Consider the following 16,105-nt stretch of genomic DNA (forward strand, 5'->3'; position numbering starts at 1 on the left):
CCAGATAATAGTAAGTTTCCTAAAAGAAACATGACGTTATGAAAGCTATAATGCCAGAGAGCACAACCCAAAAGCCTACAGCCCATGCCCCTTACAGAATTTGGGGAAGGGGAGAAGACTCGCTTCCTAGGCAAAGATCCTGTGAGTTTCTTTATCTTACACAAATATTAACTGAATCAGAGAATTCAATATTGTGCTAAGGAACTAAGTATCAAATCTTAAATATAGCGCCAGATCCAGAAAAACCTTCATAATGGCAGGTTTGAAGCCCACAGTGGTGCTGCTGACATGAGCGGAACGTCTTACCCAAATGAAAACATCCAAAGGTCAGCAGCGCGTTTTGAAGACAGCTACAGTTATGTACAGTACTAAATATATCAACTCACAATTACTTCCCTGCATCCTGGCTGGATTTTTCACTCATCTAGCATAAGTGCGGGGGTTGCCTATAGGTGCTCTTCCCCCCCCCCAGGACACCCACCCACAGAGCAGGCAGACTCCCTGCTTCCCTTTCCACTGCGCCTCTTGCTGGATCCTTGACACAAGGGTGCACAGGAGGCAAGAGACAGCAGGAAAACATTGGCCCCAGGCTCCCCCCATGTTCTCAGCCAGCTGCAGGGGCCTCCCCCAGAACCCACCCCACAGCTGGCACCCTGGTGTCCCAGCTACCCCGGGCAGCAGCGGCCCCTGGAGCAGACACGCCAAACCCACGGGGAAAATGCAGAAATTGGGCTTGGTTTTGGCTTTTTTTTTTTTTGGCTGGGCTCCCGGCCAGCAGGGGCAAGGGGCGGGGGAGGCGCGGGGTGCACAGCGGGCCCACCCCAGGCCCAGCCTGCAGGCCGGGGCGGCTCGTCACCTAGGGTGCTGGGGTTCCTAGGGACTGGCCTGGCCTGGCCTGAAACGGGATTAGCCTGATTCCTTAGCTTAATTAATTAATTAGCTTAATTCCCGGGGGCGGTCGGCACCGCTGCCGGGAGGAGGGTGGCTGAGAGGGACGCTGGGCGCTTCTCGAGCTCAGGCGGGGTCGGCCTCTCCCCTCCCCCACAGCGCCCCCTGCTGACGGGGGGGAAGAACTGCTGCAGTGACCCCCACCGCGCGCAGCCCGACCCGCCGCCTTTAACCCCCGGCTGCGCCCGCGCGCACATGCGTCGGTTGGGCTGGAGACGTCACAAGCTTGCGACCCCCCGCTCCCCTCCCTAGCGGCGGTTACGCACCCGCCGCGGCGACAGGGGCGCGCGCGCACGTGGAGGCCGTCGGGGCGGGGCGGCGCGGCGCGCAGTGAGTGCGACATCCGCGCGCGGGGCTGGTGGAGCTACTGGCAGCGGGGCCGGAGCCAGGGCCAGGGCCGGCCGGCGAGGAAGCGGCTGGTTCCTCCCTGTCAGCGAGGGACCCGCGCGCGGGGGAGCCGCCCCCCCCCTCCGGCATGTGCGGGGCGGCCCGGCCCGGCCCCGGCGGGTGAGCGGCGGCGGTTCTCCCTGCCCCTCGGGCTCCGCTAGGCTGGAGCGGGGACCCTGCAGCCCCCCCGCTCCCCGGGCTGAGGACGGGGACCCAAACCTCTCAGTGTCTGTGTAAATAGTGAAATGGGGCGGGGGGGGCTGCGCTGCCCCGCTCCGCTCGGGGCGGCCGTGCAGCCGTTTCCGGGGTGGGGCCCGGCGGGGTGGAACGGCCGCGCAGCGGCTAGGTGAGGGCGGGCGTGAAGGGGGATCCTAATGTCGGTCACCTCGCCCCTGCGCCGCACTTACACCTGGGCCAGGGCCAGGGCCGGCCCGGGGAGCCAGCTCTCTGTGTCCGGTCTGAGGGAGTACCCTAGGGCTGACTCTTGGCCAGCGCTTGGCTGGGATGTGCTCCCTTGTCAGCTGAAGGGTTAGTGCTCCCTTGTGCCTCCCCTGGGGACGGACAGACAGACAGACTCTTGCCAGCTACAGAGCACTTAGCAGACAGCGTAGTTAGAGGTGTGACTCTGTGCCCTCTTCCCACTCATTTTGTAAATGCAGTTGGTGAGAAAATTGTGCTTGGCCCTTACTACAGGGAGGGGAACTGCCCGGAAAAGGGACAATTCCTGACTACAGAAATGCATCGCTGGAGCTGCCAAATTTTGTCATGACTGAACTTGTTTCTACCTGTGATATAAGCTGTAATAAGTGATCCAGGAAATTTTGTTGTGTTTTTCAGGCATATTGTAGCAGAGATCAGATGCCTGGAGCATAATTAGATATTGTGTTCAGTCTTGCCTTAGCTGTTGACTGTGACACTACCACCATGCATCAGAAGCTTTTGAAGAGTGCCCATTACATCGAGCTAGGAAGCTACCAGTACTGGCCTGTTCTGGTACCTCGGGGAATCCGCTTGTATACCTACGAGCAGATTCCTGTGTTCCTTAAGGACAATCCGTATATTACAGATGGCTACAGGGCTTATCTCCCTTCTAGGCTGTGTTTAAAAAGGTAACATACATTGATTGGGATGTTTAAGATTTGGGCTTTTGCTAAACCTTTGAATGTTTGCTGAAATGATGATTTTTAGTTCCACACACCACTTTCTGAATATCTGCTATTGTACTTTTTTTTCTTTTAGTCTGTTCATTTTATCCAATGAGACAGTAAACATCTGGAGTCACTTACTGGGCTTTTTCATTTTCTTCACTCTGGGCATATATGACATGACTTCTGTATTACCTTCAGCGAGTGCCTCTAGAGAAGACTTTGTTATCTGTTCTATTTGCCTCTTCTGCTTTCAAGTAAGTCCTTTCATGAACTAGTTTAGAAACACGTACTGTATTTTTTAAAAATATTTTTCAGTCATTTTTCATCATTTTCAGGATCATAATTTAGTTCTACCTTGATAGACTTGACCGAAGTAGCAAAGAAATCTGTCAGCAGAAAGGGAAATTTTAAATATGTAGTTATAGTTTTGGAAGAACAGCTGAACTGTCAGTACATCTGGATTTGGGGTAGAAAATTAGTCTCTAAAAAGTCCATCTTAAAACTGCTAAAGGTTTATCACTTATACTTCAAAATATATCCACACAGAGGTTTAGTGGTAGTACTTGGCTATAGAGTGTGGCAGACCAGAACTTGATTTCAACCAGGCTAGGGAAAAGTCTAGATTTAAAATGTGGTTGTTTGACTAAGAAGTAGAGTTGTCCAATTATTTTTCACCTAAATAGCCAGATGTAGTATGAAGCATAGATGTTTGAACACAGCTAAAGGGAAAATTTAGCACCGTAGTTGGCAAGGTAAGTACTTTGCTACATCTATAGTTCAGTGGCATTTACAAATACACCGGAAGATCTTTCAGCCTTGGTTTACATGCAGGGCAGCTAACACACTGGCAGATTGAAGCAGTAATAAGGGTTGGAGGGAACCCTTTCACTGAACATCTCCTGACAAGTGTTGTGTCCTCAATTTCTGTTGGATCCGGGCTCCTAAGTAATTACATTTCACTTGTTGGGATTGTTTTGTGACTGTTACTGGCTAATGGCCAATAGAATATTTACTAGTTCATTGCTTCCCAGTCCAGAGGGAACTGTTAATATAGCATTCCAGTGCTTTATACTCCATAGTTCTCAATAGTTGCCCTGCCCAATTATATATAAGCTATGTCGATGGGCCTTGCTTGGATCCCGTTGTTTGGTCCTTCGATAGCTTTTTAAAAAGAAGAGCATAAGGAATATAGAAGATTCCTTGAGGGAGGGAAGAATTTGTCAACACAACAATCTGCACTCCTCAAGGAGATAACAGCTTTCAGACTTCAACCTGTTTTTGATTTTTAACTAACAAATAACTATCCATAGTGCAGAAAACTGATTCTTAGTAGATACATCAAATTGCACCATGACCTGCATACAGCATATCCTGTGAAAAATACTGTAATCGTAACTTGTACGTTTTGGTTTCTGAGGAGCCTCTTGGTTAAAATTCAAATACCACCTATCCATTATTCTTTTGTGTGGAGGTCTAATTAGGATTAAAATGTGAGGACTTTGGTAATTAAAAAAAATTGCTGAATTGAGTCAAACATGTCGTTGGAGGCTGGTGTGTATAAACTGGATGTCTGAATTCAGTGTGCCACAGAGATTAACCTATAATTTTTTTAAAAGTGGTCATGTTAGAATGAAAAAAGTATAGATTTGGATTAATTTTTGCGTGTGTGCTGATAACTCAAGGTTGAAACTCAGGACTGTCATACCGACTTTAAATGTATACGTCCTGCTTTGAAGCATGTGTAATATGAAACATTACATACTCTTGGAACCCCTACAATGCTTGGGCACAGTGCTATGAGCAGAAGACATAAGTTGGAGTCTGTTTGAGCCTCTGGCCTTTTGACAGGGTGTTCAAGTTTGAAGAATTTAATATGAACTCTTTGCACTGATGCATAGCTAATACTATGTGAGGAAGAGGGAGCACCTGTCAAGTTGCTGTAGTAACAGTGAAGTATACAGGAATTTTGTCCCTTTTACTGTTTCCATTACAAAGTGTTTTGGCAAATGAAAATTTTGGATAATTATTGCACTGAGATTTTTCCATGGATCCCTGATCCCTAACTGCTTAGTTCTCAATGTTTCATGCTGTAGGTTTCACATAAGGGCCACACAGACTATTGATGATATATGCAGATCTAGTTTGGCAAATACCATCCTAATAGTGAGATCAGCAGCAGTGAAAGGCACAAACTCCATCCTCCTAAGGACAGAAGAAATATTTTTCCTCACCAGCCCAAAGGAAAGGTGTGTGGACTGAGGTGTCTCAGAGAGAGATACTCCCACCCTTTCCTTCCCAGCAGCTTCAAATGTATCAGTCACCTACTTGCAAAGTCCTTATGAAATATGGGCTCCCCAATGGGCCAGGAGTGGAGAGAGAGACCAGCACTTTTTTGCTCTTCCCATCACCTGTGGTTTGAACTGGGTGACTAGGAAGGGTTCTGTCCATTTGCCCAGTTAGTGACTCCCTCCTTGTAGACATCTCTCTGTGTAGTAGGTGACTGGTAAATTTTTCAAACCATGGTTGTTGTTGACCACTTAGAAAGTAGTCTCTCTCTCTCTCCCCCCCTCAGAAAAAAATCTTTTAAAAAGAATAAATAAGGAAGGGACAAATATTGGTCTCAGCATAAGTGGACTGCACACTGAATAAGTCTGGAGTGATAGAATCCTCTCTCTTTGTGCCACTAGAACTGGATATTCCAGATACTCCCTACTTCTTTCCCTCCATGTGGTGGTTTGGCCAGTGGAACCACTAGGTGCACACCCAAATCACCTCTCTGCACTGAATCACAAGGAGCTCCTGCAGAGCCACCCACTCCCCTTTGCAGACTCACCCTATTGACATCCATATGTCCCTGTTCCCCCTCTTCAGCAAAATATCATTGGTTGCATTGCCAATCAGGCCTTTTGTGCCCACCAAGGCTGGGCAGGATTTTTCCCTTAACATCTATTGACATTTCTCTGAGTAGCTTGGTTTGGTCAGCTATTTCATCATTGGTAGGAAGCATAATTTCATGACACCCAGTAGCAGTGTGAAATATATAACTGCATCAGGTGATTAATTCTATGCTTGACAGCTTCATAGGTGGAGCTGGATGCTTTTTTTGCTTTGATTTCATGTAGCCATAAACTAGACTTTGAAGAAATTAACATGCATTTGTTTGAACATTTGTACAGGTCTGTATGCTTTGCTCGGTAGGATATCATCTCTTCTGCTGCCATCGCTCAGAGAAGACTAGCCGGCGATGGATGGCATTAGATTATGCAGGAATTTCCATTGGGATCTTGGGCTGCTATGTATCAGGAGTGTTTTATGCATTTTACTGTAACAATGTAAGTTTTAATGTGCTTTTTATGCAATAAAGTGAACACTTCATAGCTGACCTGTATGGCCTTACCCAGATGGTTTCTCACACCCCAAGCAACATGCAAGGAGTGCAGAATTAACTGAGTAGCAATGGGAACTGGAGTCCTGTCAAATATTAGTGTACCTGTCCCGTGAAAAGCGATTATTTGGATTTTGATCACTGATCTGTTAGAGAAGGTCCTTAAAACCTGGATTTTATAGCTTCCAGAATTGTTGAACACAGCAAGTTGGCTCAGACACAAGCACCCGATCTAAAATAATTCAACATTACTGGCCTGCTAGCTGATCCATGTTATTTGAACTTGTTGGTTGGCTTGCATTTGTCAAAAACAAGGGTGGTTTCCTACCTGCCACAAATTGCTGCTGCTTACTGGAAATAAATTTGGGTTTTGGAAGGCATCCTGGAGTGCAGCTGCCCCCGAAAGGCACTGGTTTTTTTGCAGCTCATCAAGTTACGCCAAAAATCATTTTGTTGAAAAGACCCAGTGGTTTGGAACAGGCCAGGATCTAGAAGGCTGGAAGAACTTAAGGGTGGGGAGAACAAGAGATGGTATTAGATGAGAGAAAAGAAAAGGGAATAGTTAAGAAGTTAGGAGAAGAGTGGTTGCTGGGCTTCTAGTTTATATAAACAGGTACAAGTTTTACACAGGCAAGAGTATAGGGAAAATTACTGCACCCCAAGCAACCTTCCAGAAATAGTGATTAGGATGGTCCACAAACCTGCCTTCTCCTCACTATCCGTGTGTGTGTGTGTGTGCGCGCGCGCGCGCGGGGAAGGGGAAGGGGAAGGGGAAGGTAGTTTCCCACCAAAACCTTATGTTGACTTATCCACTGGTAATAAAGAATACTTGTAAAGTATCTCAATCCGGCAGTAGAACCAATTCCAACCTGTCAAACTAGTACAGGAGCAAACTTAACTCATTTTAGGGAACACAGTAGCATATGCAATTTTGTATATGGTGAAAAGTGTATAGACGAAACAATGGTTAGCCTTCTCTACATTTGATTTCTATTTCACTTTGTACATTTTCTGCCAAAAGGTGTTCATTATCTTCACACCTACCCAAAGAAGAAAAAATAATTATTTTCTTTTTTCCTTTTCTGCAGTACTGGCGTCAGGTATACTTGATCACTGTGCTTGCCATGATCCTTGCAGTATTCTTTGCTCAGATTCATCCCAGCTACCTCACTCAACAGTGGCACAGACTGCGTTCTGTCATCTTTTGCTCCGTCTCTGGATATGGAGTCATTCCTACTATCCACTGGGTTTGGCTCAATGGAGGAGTTGGTGCAGCTATTGTGCAAGTAAGCTCAGAAGCAGACAAGATTCCTCTGATTTTCTAGTTGTCTCCCCGTTTTTGGAATAGAAACATGGTTAAAAAATGAATACCTTTGAACTGGATTTTCCTAATGCAGAGCTTCAGAATATTAAACTCAGGATGTGAACTAAAAACAAGCTGCATCAATTAAATCTGGTTTACAACATACTAATTAAACCTGCCTTGTGAGAAGAAAAAAAATATAGGGAACAACTGTGACCTTAGATATACACTTCTGGGACACAACAACCTGTGTGGGGTCACTGTACTGCCTGCCTCCAGATGGGTGCAGTGTGCAGTCAAGTCAGCATAATGGAAAGTAGTAGTCTGGGTCAGGTAGCACTGGTGCAGATTCTCTATTGCCTTCACCCCCCTGAAATAAAGTGGGGGAAGTAGCGGCCCGATTCTGACTCTGATCCTCTCCTGGGGCAGAGTCCCTTACTTGGAGTTTGTGGCAAATCCAGAAATGAGCCTTAAATATATATACATACATAATGCACGCACATAACTTTGCCTTTTAAGTGACCCACAGATCATAAAATATGAATAAAGTTACTAATGTTAGAAGTTATAAACCAGCTAGTAAAGTAATCTATTGTAAAGGTTACCCAACCCTGAAAAGCAAGGAGTATGGCAGGATGAAAGAGGGAAATATATATCTGTCTTATGGTAAAACAGGAGTTGTAGTAGTTATATAATGAACTAGACACAGATGAGAACCTACCATGATGCTAATCTGTGCAGGTTTTATGCTGGCACCTTAATGGACTTTAGACTAGGCCTATAATTAGTACAAGTAAAAAAAAAAATTTGTCTAAGTGTTATTGTCTGGGTATTCAAAGTATTTCTCTGCATAAGTCTGTGTTACTGATCTTGTTCCTGTACATCTAAAAATAGAAAGCTTTGCTTTTGGCAGCAAGACACTGTGGTAATAGGGACTTCAAAGAAAAGGAACTAATATATAGGTTGCTTTCCACTGAACCGTTTCATCCCTTTTTCCCATCTGGTGTTTAGTAGCCTCATGAGATCATGTGTGGTAAGTTATGCTTCACATGGTTAAAGATTCCAAGCTGATTTAGTAATGTTTTCTCCCTGCACTACCTTTTACTGTGTCCCTACCTCCAAAAGGAACTTACAGGGCATTGATTGATCCAACTTTTAGTCATTAGTCAATGCATTTAAAATGCATTCTTACTGATGGAAATTCTTCAGTATAGAGTTGTGGGGACCAGCCTAAGGAAATCTGTTCTTAGGCACAGTGTGAATGTATTAAACAAGAGGGCATCTCCGATTGAGGAATTTCACCTTCCGCAGAGAAAGTAGAAGGTTGGTGGGTGGAGGGGGAGAATTTTTTTCGAGCACAAAGCTGGGGCTAAGCTTTAACCTCGTCTGTCTCCGGTTTTCATACTACTTATACATTTGGAGTCTGTTCAACATTCATGTAAATAAAGGAATAAGAATAAAGCTTTGTCCTTGCAAAGTATGCAGTGCACTTGCTATAAAAATGTTATGGGGTAGGCATTCATGATCTACTACTAAGCATTAAAGCTTCATTTTATTTTGCAGGAGTTTGCCCCTCGAGTAATTGTGATGTACGTGATTGCTGCCGTAGCTTTTCTATTTTACATTTCCAAAGTTCCAGAAAGATACTTCCCAGGTATGATTATCTTTTGCATTGTACTTAGGTGGTGATTCTGGAAGGGCATCGAAAGAAAATATAATGTGTGTGTTTTGAATTATCATTAAAAAACGAGTGAATATGTCCTACATTAAGCAGCCATATTTGTGTTGAATACTGCGCTCTCTATGCATTTGCTGCACTCATGCTAGTAGCTTCTCTGAGCCTGCAGGAATTCAGCTAAATCATAATCTTGTAGTAAGACATGTTAAGGGGAGGAATCATTAACACTTGTATAAAATTGGAAAAAATACAACTAAATCATAAAAAAAAGTGTCAGTATGTCAATAATCTCAATTTAACCTCAAAGATCTTGGAACCTTACCTGTACTATATGATTTCTTGGTATTGCACACCCTTGGTCAACAGTTCATCCACTTATGGCAGGTGATGATTATTATGATTATTCTCTTGACAAATGAAATGGGATTTGGGAGGCTAACTCGCTTTGGCTCCTTGGAAAATCTCAGCTCCAGAGCTTGTTTTCTCACCCCCCAGCACTGATCACGCTCAGCTCTCACTGACTGCTGGGTATCATTTTCCCCAGTTCTAAAAGGGACTACTTACCTGTGTCTGTGGAGTGCTTTGAGATCTTTTGATAAATAGTGCTCGGTAAGTGTAAAAAGCTGTTGGGTTATAGGGTTTTCCAGCTAGTATGAGTGTTGGGACTAGACTAGGACAATCAGAGGATTAATGTCCGCTGACGGCTCTGATTTTTAAGGCAAAAATGTCAAATGACATCTCCGGGTAAATTACTTGTACCATTGTTTTATATAGTAAATTCATGTCCAATAAACTATTGCTATCTATATAAACTCCAGCTGGAGAGTAGCCTCACCACTGGTGCATTCCCTTGAGGCTGGGCATGGTGTAGCAGGCTCTCCCCCAGCCTAACGCCCCCTGTCGATAGCCACTCTGGCCCTGAGGTGGTCTCCCTTGGGTCCCTGGTCTGCTTACCTTCAGTCTCACACCTCCTGGGCTCTGCAGGATTGTCCTGCTCTTGTGCAGCACAACGTGTCGGAGGACTTTCTTCCTGGAGGCTTGGCTCCAAATAATAGTTCTTTTTTGTGTCGAGGTGTTTCCATACCATCTTTCCTGTAGGACTGGTAGGGGAACCCAGGTCCTCCACCTCTTCTGGGTTCCAGTCCAGAGATCTTATGGCAAGCAGCTATGGTCTGCTCGCTCAGCTGCCTCACTGGACTTTGTACCTTAGCTTTCCTTCAGGTCCTTTCTCACAGCACCCCCAGCATACTCTGTCTGCCTCTAGGCATTTCCTCCACTCTCCAGTAGCCAGAGAACTACTGCAGAGCTTTTTTTTTTCCCCCCCTTCTCTCCCTGCAGCCTCCTTCTCATTTTGGCTTCCTCCCTTTATGCTTACCACCCAGCTGTGCTTCATCTTCACTTGGGCCTGGCCCATCTTCCAGGTGCAACCAAGTGCACTAATTGCTGTCTGTCTCCAGTTAGCTATCATTTCCTGTGGGGGCACATACTCCATCACAATTCCCAATCAAGATTGGAATTCAGTTGTGTTAGATACTGTACATATATAATGGAAAGTAGGTCCCTACCCCAAAGAGCATACTCTAAGTCTTTAACAAGAAATGGGTGGCTATGACAGACAGATGATGGGAGCACACAATAACTGTAAAGGCAATTATGATTTAGTATACTGAGCAGCAGTCACAGCAAATCAGCTGTCTACTCAAGATTGAGTGTTTTATAGGCATCACAGGAGGAGAGAGATTTAAAGGAAAAGGTAGTAGATCCACTCACACAGAAAAGACCTTGGGTGTGGCCAAATGGCACATCATTTCATTAAAGGGAACGTGGTATTTATTGCAGAGAATACCACCACTGTAATATAAATAGAAATAAAATTGTGATATATTGAAAGTTAACCACTTGCAATAAATTCCTATGTAGAGATTCAACTTTGGAAAATATTTTAATCGTACCAGTGACAGGTTCCCTATTGTAGTATTGTATTGAGTACTAGGATCCAATATAACTTTTAATTAAAAGTTAGTGAAAGGACCTTATTATTTTCCATGGGGTTGAATTGGGCCCTGGAGGAGACTGGTAGCTAGTGAGCATCCACTTTTTTGCTTCTTCTCTAGTCCTTGGGTTAGCTCACTTTACTTACTTTAGTAGGTTTGGGTATTAAACACCAGTCGGGTCCAGATTTTCCAATTAGATTGCTCCTTTGTTTCCCCAGGTGTATCATGCATGCTTAAATACCCAGTGTGCCCATGTGCATTCTGTATCTGTACACATGGCAATTGCTTACGGGCACTGGGTTTATAGCCACCCATATAGCTGCACTGTTACAAACTCCTAGTGTAAATGTTGGGTATTAGTGTAAACTGGCTCTTGCATTGTGTCTTCACTAAGGGTTTGTACCAGTACCTAAAAGCATGAGTATAGACAAGCCCTTGTTTGCTTAAGTGGTCAGATGGGCCTGCAAATACATAATCTGAGCATACACTTAATGCACTTGCATATATTGTCCGTTTAAAGCTGGCCCAGAGATATACAGTACTTTCCCTTCAGTGCATGCATGCATGTTTATCAAAAATTATTCAGATGCATGAGCGCTTCAACCTCCAGGCTAGAGTTGTTACTGCAGTAGTTATATTGAATATAATAACATAGACAATCTTTTTGCTTTTTCCAAAAGGACAATTAAACTACCTCGGCTCTAGTCACCAAGTGTGGCATATCCTTGCAGTAGTAATGTTGTATTGGTGGCATCAATCTACAGTATATATCATGCAGTACAGACACAGCAAGCCCTGTCCTGACTACAGTACACATTTATGAACGAAGGTATGGCAGTCCTATATGCATGGAGACATGAAGATAGAGTGGGTTGGGGGGGGTTGATCATCTTGCTTTGAGCCTTTCTGTCACAAGGTTCAGTTTGCCTTCTTTCCTTATTTGTGCTAATGCTCCAGAACAGAACCACGAGGTAGCGCTTTTTATCCATGAGAGATGCATCACTTGAAGAGTTATATGCAATATTCTCCTAGACACAGCTGAAGTGCCAGATAAGATGCTCCAGGCAAAACTGGAGAGCTACTGGGTGTTCAACATCATTTGTATACGTAGGTGTAGGGGAAGCTGACACTACGATCAAACTCCACAACTGAATATCTGCTTGCTTATACTAGTATAAATTGGGCCAAACTCCATTATAGCCAGGGATGTTACATAGTTGTTAAACTAGGATAAGCCAGAGGAGACTCATCAGTCCATCACATCTTGGTTACAGGGACACTAACTACCACTTAGATCCAAACTTCGATTTACAATCTGATAGTAAAAGTCCTGCATGTTTTTACTAGTGAAAATTCAGGCTATAATTTTGATAAATTGTTTTATAATATCTCAATTTATTTCATTTTTATTTTCTTGATATTTAATATTCTGCAATAATACATATGTTTACAGTGCAGTTTGCTTAGATTTTTACTGTACATTACATTTTTTTCACTAAATTGCTTCTTCCTTATTTTTCTCCAAAACTTGTAATAACACATCCACATTTTCTGCTTTCCCCCCTAAAGAATAAAAGCAAATGTGTCACAGCACAGGTAGATGTAAAAGCTAAGGGATCACACAAGGCACAGATATCATCTGGCATGATGTAGTACTATAGATGTTGCAAGTAAGCAAAGACAGCCAGGTTAATTGCAGCTCCGTTCAAAGGAGAGGAAGACTTAGTGGTTTTCAAATGTAGAAAGTACAAAATTGGCATAGGCACTTAAAATAAAGTTCTAAAAGAATATAGCTAACCAGTGAAAACTATAAATAGAAAACGTGTGTCCTCTGGGACGTGACTGAAGTGTCTTACCTGTAAATCTATCTATAATTGCACTTAAGTTAATAAGATTGGTAATGGACAGGGCATTTGTCTGCACTGTCTATACTAGAACTCTTTCTAGAATACTTGCTCACCCCAGACTCTAATGCTAGATATTGCCATTGAAATTTTAGATGAAAAGATACTTCCATTGCATTTTTCTGTCCTTGCTGTCTGATGTGAAATTTCTATATGAAATTTATCTATATGAAAAAACAGTAATTTTATTTAACAATTTGCATTGAGACAAATTCTGTCACCCTTACTCACGCTGAGTAACATCTTATTCCTTCAGTAGCAACTCTGAAATCAGTGGGGATATGCACAGAGTAAGGTGCTACCCTGTGAGAGGATGGCAGAATGAGCTCTCTCTGACACCCTTCTTTTCACTCCATTTTGTTAATTCCCCAACATTTGTCCATTTTTTTTAAACAAAAGTGTAGACAGTTGATGTTTGTAGTCTGATGAAACTTGTCTCCCACTATCTTTCAGAATTCTCTTACTGCAACAGAAGTTCTGACTATGAATGTCTAGTCCTTAGTCACATGCTGATTTCCAAAACCATGCACTGAGGCAGCTACTCTCTCTCTCACCTACGGGACTGTGTTTCTACTTGCTGGGATGGCATACCAACAGAGGTTTTTTTGAGACAACTGCTTAGGTCTTCAAAATGACTCATTCACCTCAACCACTGTACATTCTGCAGTGAAGCAGAGAACAACTGTGCAGGTCTTCCTATAGAGAGGTTATGTAATCCGACTGTGAAAACAGGATATGAATAATTACATTCCTTCTTCTGACTGGTAAAACATGAAAGGCAGCGACGTGTACTCTTGGTGAACAGCAAATGACTCTCTCCTTGATTTGGACTTCAGTTTCAGACTTCATTAAAGAGTATACTGAAGAGATTTGCCCTAAACAGCATGCTTCTGAAGCTCCTATGATAAATTGCTTCTTGGGACCTCGTCTTAGACCTTTTCAAATCCATATAGCGTGGTGTACCATCTAGACTTGCTATCTAATTGTTGTGTTTGTGCTATGACATTGCTGTTATATTTAAATCTGAATTCTGTGGATTCTTACTTTTTTTACAGGAAGTTTTTTCTTTTTGAAAGATCAAAATGGATGCTCTCTCTCCACTCCGTTTCATCCTCAGTAACTTTAAAATTAATTCCTTCATTTGAAATGGACAGTGTCACTAATTTGTGCCATTGAGTTTCCAGGTTTCTCTCAAGAGCTTAAGTGACTCCTGTGGTTTTGCAAATTTTACTCTTGACATATTACAAAGACTATCCAGCAACTGTAGGGTTAAGTTTATTAACCAGTTGTGGTCAGTAGACAGTACTACACTTAATATACATTGCTGGAGTTTACACCAGCAATTGGCCCTGTATTAGACTGGTATAAATAATCCAAAGTAACTGTCCAGCTCTAAAGAGCAAATATAGCCTTCTGATTAATATGAACAAATGCATCAGTGTTTTTAGCATTGTGTAGTCTTATTTAAACATGTCTGTTACCATAAGTTTTCTATAGCGATTAATAACAGGAGACTCAGTATTTGCCTCTAGATTAGTCTTCCCAGTCTGAATCCTGGTTTTAAAAATTGCAGTTTATTTTAAATTTATTTTGCCTTGAAACACTTTAAAAATAATTTTACATGTCAATACAGAAAGTGTCTGGATTCCTTAATGCCAACAAGATACCTTAAACTCCTGAACAGTTGTTTTGGTCTGTTGCAGGGATTGAAAAATTTTTATTTTGTTATATAGATTTCAATGTGAAACTGGTTGGAAACTCTTTGTTTTTAAATGGAATTAAAATCTTAAATAGCTTCTGGAGGGTAATTGCTTGTGTTTACATTCACTTCACCAGTTGCATTAAATGCTGCTGGCTAATGTGATAAATGTTATAATCAGTGTTTCTCTCAAGTTTCTTCTACACCAGTATGTTGGCAGATCTGATTACAACTGAGTAACAATCCAACATGAGACTGACCTGTATGTCGATTGTCAGGGAAGCACAGTTGTAATCATATCCTCTAACGCAGTAGTTACTTCAACATGGATGGGATGATGATCTAAAGGAGATGACCCATGACAGGCACCTGTTTCCTTTACAATTATGTTGAAGTCCCTGTTTTGGGAATGACTATCCAGGGTCATGCTTAGAATCAATAGAAACATTTAGCCTAGTGGCTGATGCATGGTCTCTGAAAATGCCAGCTACATGTTGGCTACAACTTTTCTTGATCACCTTAGTAGCCGCTCTGAGAACTACTGAATGTGACCTTTAAGAAAACCACCTTGGCCAGAGAAAAGGTACATCACCAGTCAGCAGGCTAAAAAGAAATATAACCAATAGCCCATGCTGGAATGTCTAAAGCTGTGTAACGTACACAAACTATTGTAAGCCTTTCCTAGATAGGGGTCCCATCAAAGGTTGGGGAGGGGAGCCAAGCGAAGAAACAGGTTCCTCTTTGAGAGAGGATTTTTCCCTGTATTTTATTTTGCTCTTAACTTCAAGTAGCTAAGCCTGTTTTTTAATTCTTGTACAATGGAATTGTTTGTTAACAGAGGTAGAAGGAAAGTACTTTGAAATTCAAAGAAGGTTTTTGGCAATGGCCATGTTGTCAATGAAGACGGTGACTTACTACAGTAGATGCAGCTCTGTTGTAAAGCCTTTGAACACTAACTTATGCTTGTGACTGAGAATTCTGGGCACTATAACTTTTGTACTAATAAGTTTTGAGTATGTATTTATTGTAAAATTGTAGATTGTTGACGAGTCTAACCATGCCAAGTTCCTTTGAGTTCTAAACTAAATTAGTTTCAAAATAACTTGTTAGCATTTAATACTGATGGATTACCTCCCAAACCTCTGAGCCTTTCAGTGTGAACACCAGACCTTATTTATTTTTTTAAAAACTTGTCTGCAAAACAAGTTTAAAGTGCACTAATAATTATTACTGAAGCCTGACTAGAAACTTGCAAATGAAAAAGCCTTCTCTAACAAACTTCATAGACAATTTAAACAATCTGCAATTGTCTGTGTTGGTGGCTGCATTTTGATTTCTTTAGGTTGCTAGGTCATTTTTTAAAACTAATTATATAATTATTGTAGCCTTTTTCAACCACTGGAAAAGGAAATTCAAAGTCATGGTGTGTTTCAATTTCATGGAGTGCAATTTATCAAGCTGCATGACTAAATGTGTATTATGTGAATATCTAAGCTGTAAATAAATTCGGGTTTACTGAATATATACTTAATATTATACACAAGAGTCATGTCTCATTAAAGTGAAGTGGATGCTGCTCCTTCAGTGCCAAAACCTTGAGTTTCTACAATGCAGTTGGGCATCTTGAAAACTGAAAATATGAGGATAATGTAAAATTAA

The 16,105-nt window shown here is 42.4% G+C and overlaps 1 protein-coding gene across 5 annotated transcripts; it reads left to right on the top strand.

The window, feature by feature from the left end:
• Positions 1-1,303: 1,303 nt before the first annotated feature.
• PAQR3 (progestin and adipoQ receptor family member 3) lies at positions 1,304-15,977 on the top strand. Of its 5 annotated transcripts, XM_030565111.1 has the most exons (8): positions 1,410-1,455; positions 2,173-2,444; positions 2,575-2,737; positions 5,660-5,815; positions 6,957-7,154; positions 8,735-8,825; positions 11,524-11,672; positions 13,201-13,287. In XM_030565111.1, the coding sequence occupies exons 2-7, from the start codon at positions 2,260-2,262 to the stop codon at positions 11,664-11,666; spliced, it is 936 nt and encodes a 311-aa protein (XP_030420971.1). In that variant the 5' UTR covers positions 1,410-1,455; positions 2,173-2,259; the 3' UTR covers positions 11,667-11,672; positions 13,201-13,287. The 5 variants fall into 5 exon arrangements, with proteins under 5 accessions (XP_030420974.1, XP_030420971.1, XP_030420973.1 ...); XM_030565114.1 differs by lacking the exon at positions 2,173-2,444 and having other exon boundaries at positions 1,304-1,455; XM_030565113.1 differs by lacking the exon at positions 11,524-11,672 and having other exon boundaries at positions 13,201-15,977.
• The last annotated feature ends 128 nt before the right edge of the window (positions 15,978-16,105 follow it).

Source organism: Gopherus evgoodei, chromosome 5, assembly GCF_007399415.2.
Source record: "Gopherus evgoodei ecotype Sinaloan lineage chromosome 5, rGopEvg1_v1.p, whole genome shotgun sequence".
Lineage (NCBI taxonomy): Eukaryota > Metazoa > Chordata > Testudines > Testudinidae > Gopherus > Gopherus evgoodei.